Source organism: Ochotona princeps, chromosome 10, assembly GCF_030435755.1.
Source record: "Ochotona princeps isolate mOchPri1 chromosome 10, mOchPri1.hap1, whole genome shotgun sequence".
Classification (NCBI taxonomy): domain Eukaryota; kingdom Metazoa; phylum Chordata; class Mammalia; order Lagomorpha; family Ochotonidae; genus Ochotona; species Ochotona princeps.
In genome coordinates, this window is record NC_080841.1 from 47,633,281 (window position 1) to 47,659,352 (window position 26,072).

The 26,072-nt window shown below is 36.3% G+C and overlaps 1 protein-coding gene across 1 annotated transcript in view; it reads left to right on the forward strand.

Annotated features, from left to right (window-relative positions):
- The window catches only part of FMN2 (formin 2), a 293,706-nt gene that overhangs the window by 171,413 nt on the left and 96,221 nt on the right, over nucleotides 1-26,072 (forward strand). Inside the window, exons 10-14 of the mRNA XM_058669764.1 lie at nucleotides 11,044-11,135; nucleotides 11,295-11,424; nucleotides 12,476-12,622; nucleotides 14,811-14,870; nucleotides 15,017-15,137. Of these exons, the coding sequence (XP_058525747.1) occupies nucleotides 11,044-11,135; nucleotides 11,295-11,424; nucleotides 12,476-12,622; nucleotides 14,811-14,870; nucleotides 15,017-15,137 (550 nt within the window). The remainder of the gene's footprint in view (nucleotides 1-11,043; nucleotides 11,136-11,294; nucleotides 11,425-12,475; nucleotides 12,623-14,810; nucleotides 14,871-15,016; nucleotides 15,138-26,072) is intronic.

Below are 26,072 nucleotides of genomic sequence, written 5' to 3' on the forward strand. Positions count from 1 at the left end.
AATTCTTAATACTTATAGTTTAAGGGACATTCGATAGAGAAAAACATTCATTAAAGGAAAACAGGTGTTGTCTAGGGTGGTGGAAAACATTGTTATTTAAATGATGACATATGAACTAAGATATAGGAGAGAGAGAAGCCTAGTGGAAATCCACTAGACAATATCTTGCCTGATGTATGTACAAGGTATTGAGGGACCAGCAGGCTGGCCCCAGTGACTGAAATATTGCAAGGTAGTGGATGAGAAGAGATTCTTGGGAGATTAGCTTCTCTGTCAGCCTTCCTATTTGCAGTAAAAGGAGAAGCAAGTACAAGGTTTTGAATATGGAAGAAAGAATAATATGCAAAGTAAAGTGTTGAAGACCTTTAGGACTTGAGGTGAGGAGCATGTGGAAGATGATTAAGTTTTTAAAAATCTTATAAGAAACAAGCCATAGAATTTGGTTGAGTATGGAGAGCGGGTGGAAAGGAGGCATCAGAAGTGATTCCAAGGTTTCTAATCCAGACATTATGAAGAAATGCAGTTGTAATTACCTACTATGTGGAAGCAATTGAGTAAAGGATGGGGATAAAAGGGTTCACTTGGGTCATGTTCACTGCCCATTTATTCAAATAAATATGCAGAAATAGGGGTCTGGTCATCTTGAAGCAGGAAATGGTATGTAGGCTCTGAGGGTTAGAGGAGCTCTCTGTGTGGATTCATTCAGAGGCCAGAGCTATAAATAGATAAGATATTATCAGTGATTAACCCATCACAGGAAGGGCCAAGGAGGCAAAGATCCCTCATGGCACATTGGGCTGAGGAAATGTAGCCGAGTGAGAAGAAGCCTGATAGAGGTACCCCCTCTCTAGGGGGAAGGACATTGATTTCTCTGGTGAAGATGCAGTTTCAGCTTACTCATTTGCCCTGGGCCATAATTATTCAAAATTTCTAGGTGTGCAAGAAATAATTCTAGGGAGCCAGATGACCAATAGTTGATTGGCAGGTATGAGGAGGGAGTCAAAATACCATCATGAAGCCTAGAATCTATAGTGTCCATGTTTGGAAGACTAATGAAACAAATTACGTATTTTCTTACTTAAGACTAAAGAATTGAAATCTGTGGGCACAGATGAGCTATGATTGGTGCAGGTACACAATGCATTGTGCCTGTGTTCAAAATCAAGAGGTCACTGGGCCTGTTCCAGGATTGCAAATTTGCCCATGGTCTGTGTCCTTGAGGTGTGTTGCTCAGGCAGGCTGGGGCAGAACACCTCCAGATGTCCTATAAGCCCCACTCCTCCCACCACTGGCCAGCTATGCAGCAGCAGCAGAGGCAAACAATGACGCATGTCAGGAAGGGAAGCCTTTTCCTAGTGCAGCATCACTCTAACACCTTGTCATGGCAGAGTTTAGCACCTTATCCTCTGGTACAGCAGGACAAGCAAGGAGTGCCTCTGTAAGGTAAATGAAAGGGAAACCAGATACAAAGGCACAGAGAGTGTAATGGAAATTGCCTGTAATTGGCGACTTCCAGTTACATGGGTCTTGCTCATATGAAAGTGTCTCCAGAAACAGAGAGTGATGTGTGCTTGCTGAGACCTGGGTGCGTGCCTCTGTGGAAATCTTCCATGATTTATTGTGGTGGAACTCTAATAACGGCAGGTCTGAAATCATGTTTAGAAAGAAACTTTTCTTTAATCGTTTAATGACACTTGAATGACCTTTTGCATTTTAACTAAAAAAGAATTATGTTTACAGTCAAGCTTAAGCAAAACCTATGAGGAATAATATTATTTAGCATTCTGCTACTTATCCTTGAGGACAAAAGCAATTGCTAACCTGAATTTTTTCCTGTGAATACATGCTTTATTTTCGCCAGATGCTGAAATGGCATTGGACTGTTTTAGAGTAGTTCTATTTGATCTCTGAAACAGATGGAAGTATTTGTTATCCAAATCTTTTTTAGAATGTAGTCCTTTTTTTTGCCTCTCTCCTGATTGCATATGTTTGGCAATGAGCTTTCCCTTCTAGATGTGAATGAATTTTGGGCAGTCTCCAAATCTAAACACACCCTAATTTCAAAAACCACAATCCTGAGGGGCCCAATTCCTGTTTACTGAGAAATTAAAACCTAGTGAAACCACATAGTTACTAAATACAGAGCATACTAGCAAGGTTTTGAAAACAAAAATCTTTATAGTTTATTTAGACTTATTGACTACCATTAATTTCAGAGATGGAAGTAGTATAGAATATTTACTGTTGGATAAATACACACACACACACACACACACACACACACACACAGATTTTTAAAGTATACTCCTTATATGGTATAGTAAGTTTGTAGTATGAGTGGGATGGGATAGACTGTGGGGAAGGAATGGGGAAGGGATTGAAGCAGTGTTTTTAGTGAGTTAAGTGTTAACATCAGGTCAATATGCATCCATATTTATCTGAAAATGCATTAAGTATTTAGTACTGAAAGAAAAATTCTAGGTAGGAAAATGAAACTGATCCCTGGTAGTGAGTCTACTGGAAGTTTGACTGAATAAATAAAATAAAAAGATAGGAAAGAGAAAAATTATCCATATCCCTTTGTAATTAAACAGCTATAATCCAATTAGAAGTAAGGGGAAAAAAGCAAGCAGGATAGAAAGAATTAGGAGTCTAAATTTACACTTCTCAGGATTGGATTTCACAGTCATGCTTTATGGTTTTAGTAGCCTTTACTTAGAGTAGTAGTTGACATACCATAAACTTAATCTGAAAGAAGGAAATACTGCATGTCACATGATATACCATCCTCAAAAGTACATACCATATTGCATTAATGAAAATGAATTGGATTAACCATCTGTGTTCTCCTAACTTCCTAGAGGAATTTAATTGATTCATGTTTTAAACAACATTTAATCATCAGTTTCTTCAAACAAAAATGAGAGGAGTACTGACTTTCTTCACAGAGCTATTCTAAAAACATATTCTCATATTTCATTGTTTTATTGAGTTGTTTTGTGGAATCCATGCAAGTGTGCTGATTCCCAACTCTAAATGTGCTTAAGGTGAATTTCCGAATTAAAACGGAAAGACTTTAGATCTTGAATCACTTACAGATTTACTCTGCGTACTTAATAAAAACCAGAAATTGTATTTCTTTCTTGTTAATTTAAAATGTGAAATCTTAAAAATCGCAAAAATTATTTATTGATTTCTTTATAGCAGTGCTTTTTTAGACCAACCAATTATATTACATACATTTCTGGAATATGAAAGTTAAAATGATTAACACTGCTATGGTAGAAATATCTTTATATATAAAACATGACAGTGTTTATATATGTTTCCTGTTACTGCAAGGTTTTAGTTTGAACAGTTGACTTCTAAAAGATTGACTCATAGTGAGCATTTACATGTTCACTGTTGGCTTATTGAGTTTATGGCTTTTTACTATCAGTGAGTAGGTGTTCTGAACCCTTCTGTTTCATAGTTGATTTTTAGTTTTGTACCGCCTGGATATCTTCAACCTCTCTCTGCCCTGCAGCAACTTGGTCCTTGTCAATTCTTAAAACCTCTGAGTGCCCACACCAGAAAATCATTGTTAAAAACTGTTATCTCAGAAAGCAGATTTGTGCTGGGCATCTCCTCCTAGCAATTGTCTGCTGAACCCTCAATCTTCTTTCCTTGTTTAGGAATTCTTTATTGTTTCAGATACTCATATAGGATCACTTCCATCTCATGTTTAGAATACTAATCAGTCTTGACATGACACACATTCTTACTTGATTAGTTTTGCTATCCTTCTTAAAGATTTATTTGTTTATTTGACAGGCAGGATTTTACACACACACACACACACACACACACACACACAGAAAGAGAGCGAGAAAGAGTGAACAAGAGAGAGAGAAGCTTTCCATGTGCTAATAGACTCCCCAAAGATCCCCAACAACCAGAGCTGTATCACTTTGAAGCTAGGAGCCAGGAACTTCATTTGGGTCTGCCAATTGGTTCCAGGGGCCCAAACACTTGGGCCCTCCTCTGCTGCTTTCCCAGGTGTATTAGCAGGGAGCTGGATCAGAAGTGCAACAGCTAAGATTTATACCAGTGCCCACATGGGATGCCAGATCAGCCCCTCTGTCTCTAACCTTACGAAAGTTTATGTCCTTTTTTCTTTGGCACATAGTGAACACTATAACATACGTTTATCTCTCTGTCTCTATGTATGTGTATATAGCCAATGAATAGGAGAGTTCTCTGTCTCTCCTTCTCTTTGTAGATTCGTAAATCTAAGATTTATTTATTTTTCTTGGAAAGTCAGATCTACAGAGAGAAGGAGAGACAGAGAGATCTTCTATCCAGTGGTTCACTTCCCAAGTAGCCTCAACGGCTTGATCTGAGCCAATGTGAAGCCAGGAGCTTGAAGCTTCTCCCAGGAGCCCGGATGCAGGGCCCCAAGGCTTTGGGCTGTCTTCTACTGCTTTCCCAGGGCACAAGCATGGAGCTGAATGGGAAGTAGAGCAGCCAGGACATGAACCAACACCTGTATCGGATTCTGGTGCATGCAAGGCAAGGATTTAACCACTAGCCTATTGCACCAGGTCCAATAAATCTTAAAAAAATAAAGAGTATCCTTTTAATATTGTATCTGAAAGCAACATCTCTAAAAGCGTATTTTCTAATCTTTAGCTAAAGGTAGATGCAATAGTTCATTTGATTTTATTGATATCTCACATGTACTTTTCTCCAGCATTTAGCTATTTGCATGTTAAAGTTATGTCAATTGAGAATACTTAAGGAGAGATTATTTTAGAAATTCCATGTGTTTCCTGTCGTTGCTTTTTTTTCTCTTCACCTCTTCACCTTCTCACTCATCTTGCTTAAATAACTGAACCTCTACAGAAACTCATTCCTTGTAGTTAACTGTCACTTAATATAATCATTGCTTTCTTTTATCCTTTTCTTCTGAGGACTCTGTATTGAATAAGCCACCCTCCAAGTTCAGTTATCATTAATGGGGACCCATTGGTTCTGAATTCTATCCTTCTCTTGCTTCATTTTTCTTTTGCTTGTTTTAAAAAGGTGTATTTTTTTTTAAAAAGGTAGACATAACAAGGTCATTTATAATATATGATGAATATGATCATATCAGTGTTTGGATATAATTAAACAGAAGAAATTTGTCAGTGTTCTTATGATCCTTACCAGCAGCTGGAAATGGCTGCAACAGCACTAATAAGATTTTCTAAAAAGTTGGTTACTGAGAGAGTTGAAATACGTTTTTTAGACATGCATAGTGACTGTATTCTTGTGAAGTTCTGAATTTGTTAAAATATAGTGCATAATACTTTATTTTTAAAGTGTTTATCTTATTTCATTGACCTGCAGAAAGATAGCAAGGGAGAGATGAGGGTAGGTGAGGGAGTGAAAAGGAGAGAGAGACAGAGACAGGAAGAATCTTTCATTTATTGGTTCACTCCTCTAAAGGGCACGTAGCCAGGGCTGGGCTAGGATGAAGACAGGTGCCTCCAGCTCCATTCTGGTCTCCCATGGTGATACTGTGGATGCATGTGCTTGAACTGTCTTGCTACTTTTCCAGGCATATTAACAAGGAGCTGGATTCAGTGTGGAGCAGCCAGGATTCCAACCAGCATTCTGACATGGGACTGTTTAACCCACATTTTAACCACTATACCAGAATGTTGGCTCCATTTTGGCTAATATGAGAATTGAATTACTAACATTCTATGAAACATTAAAAAATTGCTGTAGGACAGTTGAAATCTCATTGCCCAGAATGGAGTGACAGTGATAAACACTATAGATTTTGGGGAGAGAGTAAATAAATGACGTCTGTCTGCAGCTAGAATCCACAATACTGCTTGAATAGAAAAGCCTGAGGGAAGGTTACTGCATTGTGCTTATGTTGTAGTCTCTTTGGCTTGATAAATGCTAGTCCAACTCCTGACCTGTTATGAAATCACAGACTCATCTCCAATAGGTACTCTTCTGAAATGGAGATGTACCTACAATTTCTATTTTTTAAAAAGGGGAGAGGTTGGAGAAGGGAAAAGATCCATAATGTCCTCAAATCCTTTATGAAAATAGATTGAGATTAAAGCCTTAATAAAAAAGATAAGGTTCCTGGATTTTTCTTTTGTTTAATCCTAGCTTTGATCCTTGATGCTATTTTTTTTCCTGACATTTTAGTTCTAAATGTAAACCTTGTTCAATAATGGAAACACTTGTTTGCTTCTCCTCTTATTGCCGCTTCTCTTGGTTAAGAGAGTCCCCTTCAGAAGCACAGGACTCACACATCCTTGTGTGTGGTGTTGAATTGTTTATAACTTCTCTGTCTTCTTCTACTGGCCATGGTTTTTATATAAATTCTATTCTAATGTAATCTGCCTCTTAATTCTCTCTTGGAGAACATTAACAATGCTTTTAGTTTCGACAAGACAGACAGTGTTTCTTTCACATTCATTCTTTAATAAGTATTCAGCTCCTCTTTGAGGACCATGTCTCCTGACACACATACACTAAACATATCCCAGTAATTTTCCATGATGGCAGGCAAGCGTTAGGGAAATGGTGCAGTTGGCTAGCAGCAACGATAAATTCTGTCAACCTGGTGCCATAAATGTTCGCTAGACTGTCTTTAATTTCTTTATGCAGTTGATGTTACAAGAATGTACCTAAGACTGGGGATACTGTAGTTTATGTAGAAGATTCTTAGCATTAGCCTGTTGTGGTCTATATATTTGGTAGAGGTTTTATGATAATAGCAAATGCTATTGTTGTTTTAACTGCTGGCAAAGAACATTGATTGTTATGAAAACCTGGATCATGACTTGAAATTACACATGAACTGTAAAATATTTTGTGCTTTTGACGTATTAAGCCTCACAGGGTCATCAACCTTGCCTCCTTGTTGCCGATGATCGCAACAACTGACATTTAACTGGGCAATAAATTTATTAGAGGGATAGTTATCTTTCTTAATAAGGTTGCAGGACTCCTATCATGCTTTCCTTCAGTGAACTTATTTAAAAAGTTGAGTGATTCCAGATGGTATCTCATGTCTATTGGGCTTTAAATTTCTTGTTTTCTTACACGTTTGCCAACATGAGGTTAAGCGTTCAAGATTTCCAGGTCCCTAAAGAACTGCCATTGTATATACAACTTTAGGTTTCTGTGGTGTAGCTGACCTTTATTCTGGAAATTCCTTTCAGTCTTTGGCATTCAGAGACATTGTTAAAGTTTTTAATGTACCTGGAAAAAAAAGTATTCATAGAGTTGATGGTGTGTGTCTCTCGACCATGACAACCATGCTTCTTAAAGGCAAGATTTTGAGATGAGATATAAGACAGCAAATAGTGTATAGATTGTCCATCAAATCTCGACTATATAATATATTTATATAATTTTAAGTGTTCATTCAGTAATACAGAGGTATTTACCCCTGAAACTGTTTGGAATTGCCCAGTTCAATATATGAAATGGTGTTTTTCCATAATATAACTTACACATAATTTTTCAAGTATTCAGATAAGCCATCTATTCCATGGACATTTACAGCATGCCTATGTGCCAGGCACTGTTCTCAGTATGGTTGATATGAAAATGAATGTTATATTTATTTCTTTGAAGAGTATTGGGTAAAATGTGGATAAGTAATGGGAAACTAAATAATTAGTCTAATGTAGCAAATACTAGCATAGTTCGGTGGAGACAGACAGTTTTTGGAGAGCAATGATCATTTCATCCTGTGGAGCTGCAATAGTATTGATACTGAGGAAATATTTGGGGGTTGCTCTTAAGTATGGGCCAGTAGTATACTACAGAGAAGATATAAAGAATGGACCCAACAAATGGAGCAGGGGGTCAAAAGCATAGATATAGCAGATTAAAATTTGTATACAATAAGGAATTCTGGGTTACTAGGAAGTAGTGCATAAGAGAGTGGGAGTTGGAAGAGGCCAGGTCTTTGGAAAGACAGAGATATATATGATCAGATCTCTGTATGGCAGTAAGGTTGATAAAAAACTGCTTCTGAGATTTTTTTTAAGATTTATTTTTATTGCAAAGTCATATATTTATCATATATTATATATTATGTATTATGTATTATTATTATAAATTATGTATATAGAGAGAGAAAGAGAGAGAGAGAAGAGGAGAGACAGAGAAAAAGATTTTCTGCCCGATGATTCACTCCCCAAGTGACTGCAATGGCCGGAGCTGTGTTAATTCAAAGCTGGGAGCTCTTCAGGGTCTCCTACGTAGATGCAGGATCCCAAGGCTTTGGACCATCCTCTACTACTTTCCCAGGCCACAAGCAGGGAGCTGGATGGGAAGCGGGGCTGCTGGGATTAGAACCAGAGCCAATATGGAATCCTGGCATGTTCGAGGTGAGGACTTTAGCCGACAGGCCACTGCGTTGAGCCCTCTGAGATTTTTTTTTTTTTAAAGATTTTTATTATTATTGGAAAGCCAGATATACAGAGAGGAGGAGAGACAGAGAGGAAGATCTTCCATGTGATGTTTCACTCCCCAAGTGAGCCGCAACGGGCAGGTGCGCGCCGATCCGAAGCTGAGAACCAGGAACCTCTTCTAGGTCCCCCATGCAGGTGCAGGGTTCCAAATCTTTGGGCCACCCTCAACTGCTTCCCCAGGCCACAAGTAGGGAGCTGGATGGGAAGTGGAGCTTCCGGGATTAGAACTGGTGCCCATACAGGATCCCGGGGCATTCAAGGCGAGGATTTTTACCCGCTATGCCACGCCGCTGGGCCTGAGATGTTTTTTAAAAGATTAGTTTGAATGTACAATGTTGCTTAAGTGGACATGGGAAAGAATGAATCATAAACAGGCTCATCTATTGGATGTTTATATTGAAGAACCATATGGCGAAAGACATAAGCAAAGAGTGCACATTCCCTAGCATGATAAATAAGAAGATAAAATGGCCCTTAAGAGCAATGATCCACTTTGGATTTTTCATTTAAGTTTACAAATAATTATAGACACGTAGAACATTGCAAAAATAGTAGGCTCAGATCCCTTGCAACCATGAGAAAGTATTCCCTAATAGTAGCATCTTAAAAACTGTAGTACATTATGAAATTCTGTTATGACTTGGCAGGTAAAGCCTCAGACTGTGATGCTGGAAACACATGAACAGTTAGGTAGTTATAACTTTTTGATTATTACATACAAAGATATGAACAACCTTCATGTACACATTTTTGTATCTGTATAAATTTGAGCATTCTCATTTTTAGACCATTTTCTAGGAGCAAATTTCTGTATTGTAAGGTAAAGTATGTTCAGTGTTTTAAGAAATGGACAAACTGTTTGCCAGAATGCTGTACTGTTTTACATTCTCCGTGGTATTGACACTGGTTTTTGTTCTAACTGTTCTAATAAATTTGCTGTCTCATTGTGATTTTAACTTGCATTTGTCTGCTGGAAAATTATGTCGACTATCTTTTTTCTAATAGACAATTTTTTAATGATTTCTTGACATAGTTTCTTTTTTACTGTTTAGAAACATCTTATTGACTTATAGTATACCTCCTGAGAACTACATACAAGTGTCCAGATAAATGACTTTGTTGTTTTCTGGTCATACTCGGAACCAACACTCAAAAGAAAAGTGAGGCATTATCGTACCCATAGTCTTCACTCCCTGCCTTCTGTTTCTTTTGTCTTCATTGTGGGATAAAAGAGTATATTGCTATTTTCATGATACAATTCAGTATAGCTGTATACTAATTGTATACTGTATATTATATTCACATATGTCTTATTCTCTGTATTAATTATCACAAATGATATTTATCTTTTGGTGTCTAGCACATTTTATTGACTTAATGAGCTCCATTTGCATCCGTTTTATTGCAAATGTCAGGATTTGATTCTTTTTAGTGACTGAGTAATATTCCATAGTATTTTCTTTATCTAGTCATCGATTGGTAGAAATCTAGGTTCATTCAGATATTGCAGAATGGGCTGCTATGAACATGGGACTCAGGTGTTTCTTTTATGTGCTGATATTGCTTCTTACACCTGTATTCCCAGGAGTGGGTTAGTTGTGTCATGGTGGATTTTTTTTGTTTTTTGTTTTTTGAGAATTTCCCCGGTGTCTTTCTGTGTCCCCTTGATGAAGTGCCTCTTTACGTCTTTTGTGCATTGGCCGAGCAGAGTGTGTCGCTCACATCGTCCACCTCTTTCTGACTTTCTGCGCTCCCTCAATTCCAGCTTTGGTGAGGTCTATGAAGATCGGGATGAGAATGTCCTAGAAATCGCGTTGCTGCTTTGTGAAAGTTGCAGTTCACTTTTCCACTTAATCACACTGACCCCACCAATGGCACTGCTTTTTGTTTGGTGTTTCACTAGTGGACAGCAGATATTATGAGAAATGTTTTGTGTTCAGCCAGACCACTGTTTTGTTCTTTCTTCCATGAGAGGAAGAGAGAGGTTTTCATTTCTGTGTCTGCAGATTGGAAAATAATTTGCTTTTATTAAATTTGTATACACAGTTGGACTGAGGAGAAGGGGTTAATGCGGAGAGAAATGAATAGGCAAATTCCTCACAAAGTGATGTTGCTGTTGATGATGGAGCGGGAGGCGCCATCAAAGGTATAAGGACCTTTAAGAGGGAACACTTCATTCCTTTGAGATTCTGTACACTCCCAACCAACAATAACCCTTCCTTCAGCAAATGCCACTTTAAAATGAAAACCTCAACTCCTAGAGAGTATTACAAACAGCCAAAATAACAAGAAAGGAAAACTGTATTGTTTTAAGCCATGCTTGAATGAGTAAATGTTTTGCAGATCACTAATCGTCAGTAACATTATTTGGAAGATTTGGGGATGATCTGGTTTGCATTAAACCTATTTACACTTTAAAATGCCTTGTAAATTAAGTCAAGCTGTGCTACAAACAGATGCTAAGAACTATGAAAATATATAGATTTTTGCTGCGTGAAGATCATTGTTATCTGAAGGCTACAACTGACCAGATTTTGAAAAACCGCTTGGCTTTTGTTTTTTTCAGAGAGCTCAGTCAGATGAACTGGAAAAAATTGAAAAGCATGGCCGATCTTCCAAAGACAAGGAAAATGCCAAATCCCTGGACAAACCGGAACAGTAAGCATGCTTTTAGAACTACAGCAAGGTCAGGCTATGGGTGGGCCCTGTCCTTTTGGAAAATGAAGTCTTCAGGAAGAACTGTCAAGAGTGAGATGAGGTTCAACATCTGTTTATATGAATTATATTGTTCCTCTTAACTTGGCTTTATTTCCTTAGGTTCCTTTATGAACTGTCACTAATCCCCAACTTCTCAGAGCGAGTATTTTGCATCCTGTTCCAGTCGACATTTTCAGAAAGCATTTGCACAATTCGTCGCAAACTGGAATTACTGCAGAAATTGTGTGAGGTGAGTTCTGGTCCAAAAAGAACTGAACAGGAGTCTGATTATTTAATTTGTTCAATCATGTTCATATTGTAAACAAAAATTTTCCTTTCTTTAAACTACTCTTCAGTGTGAGGGCTAGCAGTCCCACAGAAGGGAGCTTTTCACCGCGAAGGCTCCAAGATCAAAGCACCAGTTCAGGTTGGCACACGGAGTGCTGCACAGCGCAGGGCCAGTGTGGCCAGTGTGTGCTGACCTCTAGGGAGCTGTCTTCCATTGACTTTTGCCAAAACAAAATTCTCACGTTTCATACTCTGTTCAGATATCATACTTCCAAGCGAATGAGAGCTGAAGGCATTTTATTTACTTCCCTTCAAGTTCTGGCAGAGTCTTGCAAATTGTTAATGATTATTCCAACCAAATCATTTAAGGACAGCCATATGACTCCACGAAAGATTCATGTTCTTCTGCAAACAGAATAAGTGCTTGGCAGAAATGTCCGTTATTAACATTGAAAACAATTTGTCAAAAATCAATAGTGTTATTCGTTCTGGTTGTGGTAAATCATTTTGAAAAGTGGGAAGATGTTATCAAAGATACGTTTTCAGAGGAAGTGACATGGAAATGAAAATTAGACTTGATGTTTTTGGAAGATGTGATGTGAACTTTTGGGTAGTAAGCCTGAATTTAGAAATCTTACAACTGCCTTTTTTCTCTACAACTTTTTCCAAATATTTGTTTCGTTCCAAAAGCAGGCAGGATTACCATGATTGTAATGATAATGTTTTGTAGTAGTTGTCATATTAAAAACTTACTTGATTTCTTTTCAGTTATGTCATAGGAATTGCCTAGACTGATATACCTCAGCTTATGAACGCATGTTTAAATTCTTACTGGGGTTGCAGCTTTTTAAAGTTCGTTGGTGACTGCTCTTAAAATATACCTGATAATGTGGATTGAGAAATATTGGTAATGACTCAAAACTATTAGTATCATGTGAATAGTTGGCAATAACGTTGTATTATTCAAATAAAAGCTTGTGTAAGAGGAAATTGTTCTTTGTCCTGTTTTACAGACATTAAAAAGCGGCCCCGGGGTCATGCAGGTTCTGGGTTTGGTTCTTGCCTTTGGCAACTACATGAATGGTGGAAATAAGACTCGGGGTCAGGCAGATGGTTTTGGATTGGACATTCTCCCGAAGCTGAAAGATGTCAAGAGCAGTGTAAGTGTTTTGTACTAATGGTTGTTGGCCAATTGAGGGTTAGGTATTTTGGCTAATAATGACCTGATTCTAAACTAGATGTAATAAGTACCTCTTTGGGATCCAAAGCAAAAGGATTCTTTACATCTAGAGCCAGATAAAAGTCATGCCATCAGATATTTGTGATTTAGTGACCCACAGTAGTGATTCCTAAAGTTGTTTGTAATTCCAAGTCTAGTGAATGATTATAATATTTTAAAGTAAGAGCAAGTACTATTTTCATTCTCCCATATCTGCTAATATTTATCCTTTTGGAAAAATAAATAAACTCCATTTGTTTTTCTGTGAATTCGACAGTCGTATTTTGTATTTTCTTCTCGGAGTTGAAGAGTGGAGGCCAAGAGGCTCATGTTTTGCAAACAAAACAAAGATTAGTTATTACAAATATGTCAAAACAATTCTGCTTCAGTCCATACTATTTTGTTTCTGATGCTTACATGTATGGGAATGTCTATGTCTTTTTGAAGATCTAATTATGTTTTATCCTATTTTTATAGTATGTGTTTAACATTAGTCCAAGATATTCCAAGAACGCTGTAAGAAATATAGGACTTGAGGTGGTGATCAGTGCTTCAGAGTAAAATCTGAGATGATAAACAGAAAATCAGAATTATGTCCCTCTGAAATGAAGTTACTGCAGAGAACAATATGATGCAAGAATTTTGTACATATTTTTACAATATTAAGTTTCTTCAAGTGATTGGTTAGGAGTAGAAATAGAAATACATGGGACTCTCCTTTCAGGATAATAAAATAAGTGCCCTCTGAAAAATACATCTTTTCGTTCAATTGAAAATTTGCTAATTTATGCATATGTGGGTACATATGCTTTTCAGTAGTCTTTCATTGAACAGCTATAAACATAAAATGTCCAATACTGTGCTTTTCTGAAATCCAATAGCATGGAGTCCTTTCTTAGTATACCAGCAGCATAAGAGGGCACTTTGCAATTTAATGGAAAAATGAAATGCAAAGATAAGCTTCTTTTAGGGCAGACTATTGTAAAATTTTTGCGCACAAGAGCTGTTCAGTAAGTTCCTAAAATCTGCATGAGTTTCAGTTTTTCTCTAGCAAAATGAACTTATTTTCTAAATCTGTTTCCTATGGACTATTTGAAATAGTCTCTTAGTTTTTATGATTACTATTGTTGCTTCTTAAAATACTATTATATTTTATGTAATGTATTTTCATAGGACACTTTAGTACATATACTTGGTATATGTAACAATATCTTCTTACTAATTCTGTTTTACAGACCTTCATGAACAGAGCTGTTTCTTAGATGACTTTAATTCTCTCTTTCAGCAGGCTTTTGATAAACATTTTATTAGTTGATTTGTTCAGTGCTGTTTTATTGATTCATAAGTTGAAAGAAATAAAAATGTTAAGTGGCCTAGACTGATTAGTGAAAAACTTATGTCTGTTGATAGAAGTCTCCAATATATACCATATCAGGACTGTCTCAGAATGCCTCGAAGAATGCCAGAAAGTAATTGAAAAACATCCTATTAAATATGAAAAAATTTTACATTTCTCCATATAACTGAGAACATTATTTTCTTATATATTGGCATGAGTGTTATGTACTAGCTTACAGCTACTGATATATCAATATATATCTATCTATATATATATATACAATATACATATATAGTATATATACTAGACTTTTTAAAGAGTTCCTGCTTACATAAGATTATATTTTAACCTTTTCTTCTTGTCTATATGGTAATGAGCCTCAATTAAATTTAGCTGGTTGTCCACCTTTTTATAAATACATGCATTACTTAATTATTTAAGATATTAGTTATAGAATACAACATTAATGCTGCAGTAAAAATTTAAACAAAATTGAAAGTATAAAGCAAAAATTGATAAAGAGAATAAAAAAGAAGATTGCTATTTTCAGTTAAGACTGCTCTTGAACAATTATGCTTCCACTTGAAGATTAGTTTGAAACATTGGGGACAAATTCTTCTATTATACTATCTTCTTTCAATGTTATGACTGAGACCCTCCAAATCAAAATCAACATTTCATTCTCAATGATCTCTTTCATATAAATGTGGACCCTGAAATTGTATGTTCTCCACCATATATTTAATAATTTCTAAACTATACTGTTGCTGGTTTTGTTTTTTCTGCCTAGGACAACAGCAGAAGTCTTTTATCATACATTGTTTCATTTTATCTTCGAAATTTTGATGAGGTAAGACAGAAGCTATGTATAGTTCAATTTTGTCATTTGTTAAATGATTTGGCAGGGTTTTTTTTTTTTTTGCTATTGATGTTCTTTTGTTATTCTGTTTTATATTGATGCTCAGCTGCTTAAATTTTTTTTTTCTTGCTAATTAGGATGCTGGAAAGGAACAGTGTGTCTTCCCATTGCCAGAACCCCAGGATCTTTTTCAGGCCTCACAAATGAAGTTTGAAGATTTTCAGAAAGATCTGCGGAAACTTAAGAAAGACTTAAAAGGTAGCTTGAACTCACATTTCCTATTTCTTCTCCTTAAAAGAGGTAGGCAGACTTTTCTATGCTTTTGAGCACAGATTCAGTCATAACCATGTAGAGCATTGTTTTTGGTGTATCTCAAAAAATAAATATTTAGTATTATTCTTTTGTTTAAAAAGTTGCACGTATCAGGATCTAGTAAATGAATAGTATCAAGTTATTAAAATAACAGTCTTTCATCAGGAGTAAGTTTTGATTTTATAGCCAAGAACATACAGACATTCATCATGTCTTGGTTGGACACAAGTCATGTCATTATTCAAAGATAAATAGTCCCTCCCCATTCTGCCTTGCTCAAGATTTTGCCACTTTTGAGCCTTTCTGGAAACAATACTCAGTCAAAAACCACATATATTTTCTTATTAGTCAAGAAACTATCTCTAAGTCTGTTGGTGAAGGAAGTTCTTTACATTTCCAAATTAAAACTAATATGCACACAGTAGCAAATACTTTGAAGATTTTTTTTCTAAGTAAAAAAAAATCTCTTTATTCCTTTATCATGTGGTTTATTTTTATGGTTATTGGAATTTGGAACATCTCAGCCACCTTAAGTGCTTTCTAGTAAGTACAGAGAGCAAATAAGTTAATGTAAAATTTTGACTTGATGGTGTATCAAGTACAGTGTTAAATGAACATTACAGGTCCCGTCACCTCTGCCTAGAAACCAGCAAATAAAAGGCAAAACTTTCAAGAGACTCAACTCATTTTTAAGATTTATGTGTCCAAAGATATTGTTGTGTTATAAGATACATAAAGTTTTTCTAGTCTCTTTGTGGTTCTTTTATATAGATTTCAACCAACACAGCCACATTATGCAGTTGGCATGCATTTCTTACGTATTCAGTGACAGTTGCCTTAGGCCTGCTTGATGTCAGATCAAGGTGCTGCAGTTGCATAGATAGTGATTGCCAGTGATTAGAACTGAAGTTTTGTCACTTCAGCATCACTTGTCGATACTAATTGAGGTGCTGAAAGACTAATTTTAAGACATCATATTTATTTCATATGATACTGTATTTTAGGTAAAGCATGCATTATTGGAGTAATAGGAAAAAGTCAAACTGTAGCATTTATCATACCTTTATATATTGGCAGTGTGTTTCAGAATTTTACCTACACACACAGAGGTGTGGTAGTAAGGACATTTCTGGGGAGAATGAAAATCGCTTCATACTCTACTCAAATATTCAATTTAACAATGTAGAATTTAGTAGGTAATTGAGAGAAATGGTCGTCTTATTATCACCAAGGGGTTATGTTTGCTTTAATTGGTACATCCCTCTGAAATGTTCACTCATTTTCTGTTTGTACCTCTGTGGCTGATTCCTACAATTATTAAATTTACAAGTATCCATGGAAATGCTAAGTTTGTAGAATACTTAGAGCTAAAATGAGGGAGTTAACTTACACAAGATAATGAGTTTAGAAAGGTCAAATGGTTGGTGTTTCTGAATAGTGTTTCCTCTGAGAGCATTTCCCTTTCGCAGCAATGTGGTAGCTATGAAGGATGAAGCATTTTAGGAACACCTTAGCCATGTTTGAATACTTCAGAACAATGGGGAGGATTTTAATTCTGAGAGTTAACACCTCCTTTGGAGAAAGTTAACCTGTAAGCTGTTATCTTCAAAAACAGCACTGTGATGTATCTTCCTGGCGTGGTATTTTCCCACTTACCCCTAGGTTGACACAACTGGATGTCCTAGCCAAATAAATGTAAACATGTCTCAATTAAGTTAAATTTCAAAGAAATTCACTGTGTTTCTGAAAGAACACTTGTAGTAGTTCTCTAATTTGTTTGACCACATAGCACTCTGTCACAATATGCCTGGTATGTCATATTGTCAGCAGAATACACTCTGAGATGTGCAAACCTGATTGTGTACATAGCTGAACTATGCCGTTTGCTTGTGCAGAGCTCACAGTAAAGATAGGGGAAGTAAAACCAGAATTCATGCAATAATGTAATCCTGTAGGACTGAATTCTTGGAAAATGACATCAACACGAAGTACTAAGTGCCAGGCTGTCGGACTCAGGATTCAAAACTGGGCAAAGTCATCTTTTACCTCTAATTTTGCTTTTTCCAAATTTGATTATTTCTGTAAAAATAAGATATTTTATAGAAAAAAAGAACACATGCTGTGAACTTAAATGTAAGTCTAATTTCATGAAAGACTTGCCATGAATATAGTATTTTGTGTCAAGAAGGCATAAAATAAATCTGCTTGTCCCTTTTTAGGATAGAGATGGGTTAAAATAGATAGGTACGTCATTACACCACTGAATTCAAATGGGAGATAATTGCATTGGATTGTTTTAGATATAACTGCAGTAATTTAAAATAATATTTGCTTCAATTATTGCAACATAGTGAAAGTAGTTCTAAGTGTTCGGACTAGAGAATTCATTTCAGAAATTTCAATGAACATTTCTGCATATTTTTTCCAGAGGTAACTCTTTTTAAAAAAGATTTTATCACATGGAATAATGCATATGGAGCAATTTTGTCCAATTCCCTTTGTACCTTAAATAACCACCAGCTTCTGGTAGGTCATATGAGCTAAAAAGAGAATACTGGGATTGGTTCAATAGAGAAGAAAAAATACTCAAAAAGACCGATGAGCTATAACCATGAAGTCACACATCTTCAGTGTCTGTTATTTATTTGACCATATAGTGAAGTGATTTTTATTTCTAGGGAAAGGCTGAGGAATAACATTGTTATAGCTCAGACATTTTAATAAGACAACTGAATCTTATTTTAGCATTGTATAAGAACATCCACTGTGTGTGGTTTCTTTAGTTACTCCTAAGATTTCCGTAGGTCTTTAGAATGTTCCCGTTGGTTCCTGGGCTTAGTGAGATGCTTACTGAATTTGTTAGGCAACCTGATATGCTTTTGATCTCATATGGGTGTCAGCAGCTTTTCTTGATGTAGTCATACTAAAGGATGGCTTCTGTTCCAGTGCCTTTCCTAGGTAGGAATTGTAGCATTTGCCACGTGACTTAAATCAGCTTAACATGCACAGAGCATCAATTAAGTTACTGGAAGTGAACAACATTGACAAAAATGTTCTCATGTATATTCTCTCCTCTGTTCTCTCTCTCTGAAAACTGACTAGAAAATATGCTCAAAATTAATCAGTATGTCCAAGTGGAAGCAACAACTGTGTTGAGAGATGCATAAAAAATAATCAGCCTATGTGTAAATTGTTTACATTTAGTGATCAGCTTAAAACTGTAGATTTGTAAATATTAGTGTTAGGATTATAAAATTTAGACACATTTTTCTTTTTCAAAAGTTATTTATTTTTACTTGAAAGAGTTACAGAGAGAAAATGAGAGTCAGAAAGACAGAACTTCCACCCACTGGTTTCCTTCTCGTGATTGCACTGGGAGGAGCTTCTTCCAGGTCTCACACTTGAGTGAAGGGACCCGAGTATTGCTTTCCGAATCATGTTATCAGGGAGTTTGATTGGAAGTGGGACAGCCGGGATTTGAACCAATGCCTATATATGATGCCTTTATCCACTATGCAAAGGCGCCAGCACCTCTAATAATATTTGAAGGCTTGTATAGTATTCCTAACTAATTTGTTGGTTAGTCTTTGTGTTAATATATTTTATTAATTATGAAAGTTCAATGTTTTAATTTATGCAGTATAGTTAGCCATCCAAGTAAAATGAGTGTTTTAGAATAGTAATACTTTTAACTGCTATTATGTTCCTCCTAATATTTCCCCAAACTTTTAGTACTACTGTTTTTGTTAAAAGATACTGTTTATTATCATAATTAGCTAACATTGACAAATATATTTAAGTATGCTACCATTTTTACATCCATTTTCTCCATTTGCGTTTGTTGTTATTTCAGTGAAAGTAGCATTGAAAGTACTGAACTTTCTCACCCTTGTTGATGAATAGCTTTTCTGGGTGTAGAATTTTTATTTAGTTTTGATTTTGTTGTGATAACATCTTCTGATATCTATTAATGATAAGCAGTTTATTAATATCCATCTTTTTGCTTTGGGAATGTTTAATTTTCTTATCTGTATTTATCATTGGTTTTTCCATTGCTATATATTTTATGAGTGTATTCTTTCATAGTTCTTTATCTTGGTCTTTATTTTTAGAAAATAAAGACTGATGGCTTCCTGAATATCTTTAACTTCTTCAGCTGCTGTGTGTTCATGTATTACTTCATCAGTTTTCTCTCCTTTTCCTGCAACTCTTTTCAGACGGTCTTTGAAGCTTCTTCATCCATTTCCCCTTGTCTCCTAAAAATTTTTTAAAAAAAATTTCTCCTACTCCACAGTATTTTAACCTTGTTTTCCAGTTCGTTCATCTTTTCATCAATGCTATCCAATGTAGTCTTCATATAGTTACTTTTAAGTGGTAATCTTTGTTTCCAGGATTTTTTTTGTGATATTTTTGTCATATTAATTTTCATTATTCTTACTTTGTAAAATTATTTTCTCTATCTTGGTGATATTTTCAATTTGTCTTTCATCTGAAATGAATTAATCTCAAGTTTGTTGAGTTAAACATTATCTTTGTACTCATTGGCTTCCACTGTGATGTCAGAATGTCAATCATAAAACAGTGTTAAAGTTACGGCCTTTGAGCTCAATCAACTTCTTTTATAGGTTAAGTTCAATGAAAGCAAAGCCTTATGGAGTCATTTATATACTGTCTGAAAGTGCGTTTCTGTTGTAACTGCAGAGACCATATGTCGGTTTGTCCTTCCATCTTTTCCTGCTCTTCGTTCCCAGATCCCTCTTTGTCTTTATTTTTAAAGTTGTTTTCACTGAAGCCATCCTTGGTACTCAGGTGACACCAGAGCATTCATCAGCAGTATGAGACTGCTGACCCTTAGGCATGTAAGTGTTATTGTAAATGCAGTGTTGTTTAAGATATTAGCTAGAAAGCTGCATCTCCCTACTCCAGCGGTACAGCTGCTTCCGTGCTGCCAGCCTGGGAGGTAGAAAGTGGTAGCTGTTTTCATCCTCCTTTCACGAGTTAGGGCGACCAGTTAAACCACTTAGTTTCCAGAATTGAGATGGGCTCTATTCTTTGTTGTACTTACTCTCTCTTCCACTGTCCTCACATAGCCCAGACCCCTTATCTCCCACCTTCACATTCTGTAACTTCTTACTCAGTTTTTTATTAACTTGGGATTTTCTGCTGTTTTTAGTTTAAGGAGGTATTTACATTTTTTTAAAGATTTATTTATTTTTATTGCAAAGTTAGATATATGGAGAGGAGGAGACAGAGAGGAAGACCTCCCATCTGATGTTTCACTCCCCAAGTGGCCGCAGTGGCCAGTGCTGTGCTGATCCGAAAGCAGGAGCCAGGAGCTTCCTCCAGGTCTCCCAGATGGGTGCAGGGTCCCAAGGCTTTGGGCCGTCCTCGACTGTTTTCCCAGGCCACAAGCAAGGAGCTTGATGTGTAGTGGGGCTGCTGGGATTAGAACCAGTGCTCATATGGGATCCCATTCAAGGTGAGGACTTTAGCCACTAGGCTAATGTGCAGGGCCCAATATTTACATTTTTTAAAAAAGCATAGTTTGTTTAGTTTCTTCATTTATGCTATCTTTCATTGCTATGTATTTCAACAGAAGGAAAACTTAGTCTAGGAAATCAATGTTTGGTTTGACTGCACATCTGTATTTGCTTTTGTAACTTACATTTTGCTTCTCACTGAAAGTGATAGCAGGTACATTTTCTTATGCCATGTAATAGATTTCAAAAACCATTTAGAATGGTTTCGTAACAGTCCGTTTCCTATTTGTGCCATAATATAGCGAGTAATTTGATTCTTGTAGGAAGTAAGACTTGCCAGATTTCACTCTTCTAAGTATATCATGTTTCGGAACATCGTTATTCAGCCTTTCAAACAATTACATCTTTGATTATTTCCTTAATGCAGAATCTCAAGCATATAATTACTGAATCAGAGGTAATAAACAGCTTTTAGTTTTTCCATATTACCAGATATTACTCAAATGCTTTCTAGAAATATAACTGATTGATTTTAATGAATAAATTTTATAAATGGAACAGAGTAATATTTATGAGATTTGCATCAATAAGCAAGCGCTCTTAGTGACAACATAATGTACTACGTGAATCATTCAGTAAGAGAATACTCTGTGGAGTGAAAAGCATTTTAGTTGCATAAGTGAGGTGCTATTGAAATAAAGATTTAATTAGAAAATCATATTTAAATAGGTAATTATATGGAGGAAAACAGGGGTGGCGTGTGGAAAAGGGGAGGGTGGAAAGGAAAATATCTGAGCTTATGCAAAAGAAAAGTTAAAACTTGTAAGACAGGGCACAATCAATACATTGTTTTTCAAGAGGTGATTAAAAAAGAAGTAGTGTGCTAAGGAGTGTGACCACACTCACTTGTCCTGATAACTTGGGCTTTGGGCTTTGTTTCATTACTTCTCCGGGAGGCCAGAGATTTCTCCATCCACACCAACATGAGAAAAGCCAAGAATCCTGAGCTGAGTTGATTTGAATTATATTTATATGCATATTGAGATGTAGAATGGATGAGTAGAAAGATGAATACTTAAAACTTATCAAAAGAGAAAAAACATCCAACTGAAATTATTTCCTTCAAAGCTTATGATAAAAAATACATATATCTAAACCAGCAAAATACTGCTATCGCATATGGTTGGCCTACAGGAAACTATGGAATGAGTGATATTATTTTATCTAGAAACACTTTTCTCATAAAGAAAACGTTCCACAAAGTACTTTCTACTACTCTCGCTACCTTTAAAATTAGAAAGATTTGTTTTGTTTTGTTTTGTTTTGTTTTTCTACCTCCTCTCTTTCCAGTCAGTTATTGTCTTTTGTCTGAGTGCCTTCCGTTTCGTTCGAACAAACTCCATGCTTGCCATAGCAAGATTGTCCCTATGTAAATCATCCTACTGCACTTCCGTAAATAGAACTCTTCGGTGGCTGAGCATTGCATTTGGAATAAAATGTAAACTCATTGTAACATGATAGACGTGCTGGGCCTTCCTAATCAGAGTTGTGCTCTCATTTCATACTCTCCGCGCTCTGAGAGTGCTGAGCATCCGGGCAGGGGTCTCTGCAGCATTCCACTTCCTTCTCCTCCTGTTTCTGCACTCTCTGTACATTCTGCCTGTGTAGGATTTCAGGACCTGGCCCTTGCCTGTCTCCATGTAATGTTTACTATGGTTCTACTTGTCTTACTCAGCCAATATTTGAGTCATTCAGGATTCCTCAAAATTTCAAGAATGTGGCCTGGCACAGTGGCCTAGTGGCTAATGTCCATATTGGCGCTGGTTCTAATCCCGGTGGCCACACTTCCCATCAGCTCCCTGCTAGTGGCCTGGGAAAGCAGTTGAGGACTGCACAAAACCTTGGTACCCTATACCCATGTGGGAGACCCAGAAGAAGCTCCTGGCTCCTGCCTTCGGATTGGCTCAGCTCCAGCCGTTTTGGCCACTTTGGGAGTGAATTAATGGATGGAAGAGCTTCTTCTCTGTCTCTCCTCCTCTCTGTATATCTGACGTTGCAATAAAAATAGATCTTTTTAAAAAATTCAAGAATGCACTATTCTTATCTCATTGAACTTGATGCCTCATCTACCCCAGTTTCCTTCCATAAATTGTTTCACCTGATAAAGTTTTCATATATCATTGATTAGTGTATCAGCACTAGCTCAAGTCTTCCCTAAGCAGTTAGGAGACTCAGGCTTCCACACTGCATTGTGTTCCTATTTTATTAATGCAGTTTCTGTATTACAGGACAATTAGCTTTGCCCTAGTACTTTTGAGGGATGCAGTGATGCTGGATTTGGGACTCTATAGAGAAACTGGTAATTGGAATCACCCACTGATTTGTGGAACTGCGGAGTGAATAAGAACCATGTTCATTGGAGCAATACATCTCTTTAGCTATCTTCTTCTTTCCTTCACATGTCTCTATGTCCCATCGTTGGCAAAATCTTTCAGGGAGCCATTTGGCAAAGAAGGAAAGTGGTTTGCTGAGAATCAACATCCCTGGGCATGATATAGAACTGTTCTTTAAAGCACATACACACAGATTTACTTAGTTAGTTTATCTACTTATTTGAAAGTGAGAGAGAAAGAGGAGAGAGAGGGAGAGAAGAAGTGATGGAGAGAGGGAGGGAGGGAGGGAGAGAGGGAGGGAGAGACTGACTCTTCCATTTGCTTTCTGATCCATTCTCAAATGGCTGTAGCAGCCAGAACTGAGTCAAGCTGAAGCCAGGAGCCAGTAAGTGCTGTAATTTACCAATAACATCTGAAATTCTGCAACTGTATTCTAGAAGGGAAACTTCATAGCATTTCTAACTATCTCAATGAAATAGACCGATACCACATATTAAGATTCTACCCGAAGTACTATGCACCTGACACAGTTCAATGCACCAAGCCCAGTGGCTACAGCAGTCACAGACTCCATGCTGTTGATGAGAAAATCAAGGTTTGCAAGAAACAGGGACATGTCCAAATGTCCAGGTAGCAGATGTTTGAGGAGAAGTTTATATCTAATTTTTCTAATTCTTCTTCCAAATCCTTGTTGCCCATATTGCCTCTTAGGGTCATCTTTGATTTTTATAGAAGTACACTCAGTTTATTCATCTGAATTAACAGAATTTTAAATGATGTCTAGAAATACTAGATACAGGTCACTAAGATTTCTGAGCATATTTGATTTCTTTCCATATAATTCTTTCCCCCATTGGCTATGTTAGAGGCTGTTGCAAGTGTGTTGAAAAATTGCTTTGAATTCCCAAACTGCTTTCCAAAGTTGTCTGAGTTACAAGTCTTTTTTTTCCCTTTGGGAGATGTGTTTGACTTTGAAGCTTCCCCAAACTTTAAATCCCATAAATCCTTTATTAAGTCCGTGACTGCATTCCAAGTCTTTCTGACACTTGTTCCTTTTCATGAGAGACTAGCTGGTGCCTCCTTAAGTATTTTGATAACTCATTTTGCATTTCAGTTGCTTCATCATTTTCTCATGATTGCCTACTGGTCTTCCTTCCACTAAATAAATGAATGTTTCTCCTCCTTCTTCTGTACAATTCCTTTCATATTTTCCTCTACAATTGCCATGTGGATTTAGGAAGCTCAAACTAACAAGACATTGGAATCCTAAAACTTCCCTTAGCTTTAAATTTATATTTTGTTAATCCAGTTTACATAGATTCACACTGGAAAAATATTTGTCTGGAGGAGTGGTCTCTTGAATTTTGAAGTCTTAACATCAAATTTATAATTTAGTAGTTTTAATTAATAAAGAAGTTTTGTACCACAATGGGCTGGATTAACAAGATGGTATTTCTAATGTTAGTAACAGTACAGCAGCATCTGTTTCAGCTGGTGGATTCAGTCCTTGTAGCTGGTTAGGGCATTTCCTAAAACTTTATGTAAATTAACATCTGCTATGGCACTCTCCTCATTTTCAGCATCAGTGCATACACTATATGGAAGATATTAATGACATGTAGTAACTATACTAATTGAGAGACCATCAGTTAATCTCTGAGATTTCTAGGCCTGTCACAAATGCTAATAATGATGCTTCAAGTTATCATCTAATGATGTTTTTGCGGACAGCCAATAAAAGCCATTCACCTGGCCAGTAGTATCAAGATTTTGGGTAGGTTTAATGGACAGTGATTTACATTGCCAATGAACATAAATTATCATCTATTTCTATCAGATGATTTTGCTTTTTCCTAAGAAAAAAATGTCAGAGGTCATTCTTTGGATAAGATCATGCATGCATGGTGTGAGGTACATTGTGCATTAGTTTAACTTCTTCAGAATAACTTTTGTACTCCAACCAAGGTATTGCAACACTTTGTTAATAGAATTTAATCCTGAAGATTTTGTCTATGTAACTCTTAACTGAGCAAGCTTTGGTTCTTAATTATACTGTATTTATGATTGGATATATTGAATTTTAAAACTATGTGTGAAATATTATAATCTGGTTAGTTCATGATAAAGGTATATTTCTGATAAGATTTCCCATTTGTCATCCCCATATGTTTGAACATAATAGCTAATAAGCTAAAATAATAAAAAGAGGAAAATTAAAAAATTTTAGCCATCTGTGAGTGTGGAATTTAAAAATAATACTTTCAAACTATTTTTTTTCTATTAATACATAATACCTATGCATATTTATGAGGTTCAGTGTGATTTGATTCATGTATACATTAAGTAATAATAAAATTAGGATAATTGCATATCTGTCACCTTAAAATATCATCATTTTTTTCTGGTAAGTATATCAAAATCCCCTTTTCTATGCCTGCTTATAATTGTGTTGCTGAAGATGCAGTTTAAAATATATTTTTTAACTTTTCAACCAATAGTTAAGTATATTATACTACTACTTTTGTATAGATTTATTTATATATTTGAAAGGCAAAGTCAGAAAGATGGAAGAGAAGGTAAAAGAGAGAGTGGGGGGGAGATCTTCCACCCATTTTTCTTCCTAGGCACTCTTCTTTCCTAGGCATGTTAACAGGTAGCACGTTTGAATTGGTGTGTGTTTGGTGTGGTGGCTTCACTGGTGGAGGATTTACCCACAAAGCCACAATACCAGCCATGCTGTTTCAGTTTTAATGATCTGTGATTACTTTGTTTTCTGTAGATAGGTGAATTGATCATCCAGTCATTTGATTATTGTTCATAGCTTTTGCCTATATTTACACTAAATTAAGGTCTTAGGGCTTCTTATTTTTTTAAAGATGACATTTCTTCTGTTTTTAAAATTAAATTTCACGTTTGTTAATTACGTTCTTCTTACAGTATCCTGGACACCAGAACTGTTTCATTTGACTGTTTAACTCAGTATTCCATTAGCTTTATTTTCCCAGTCA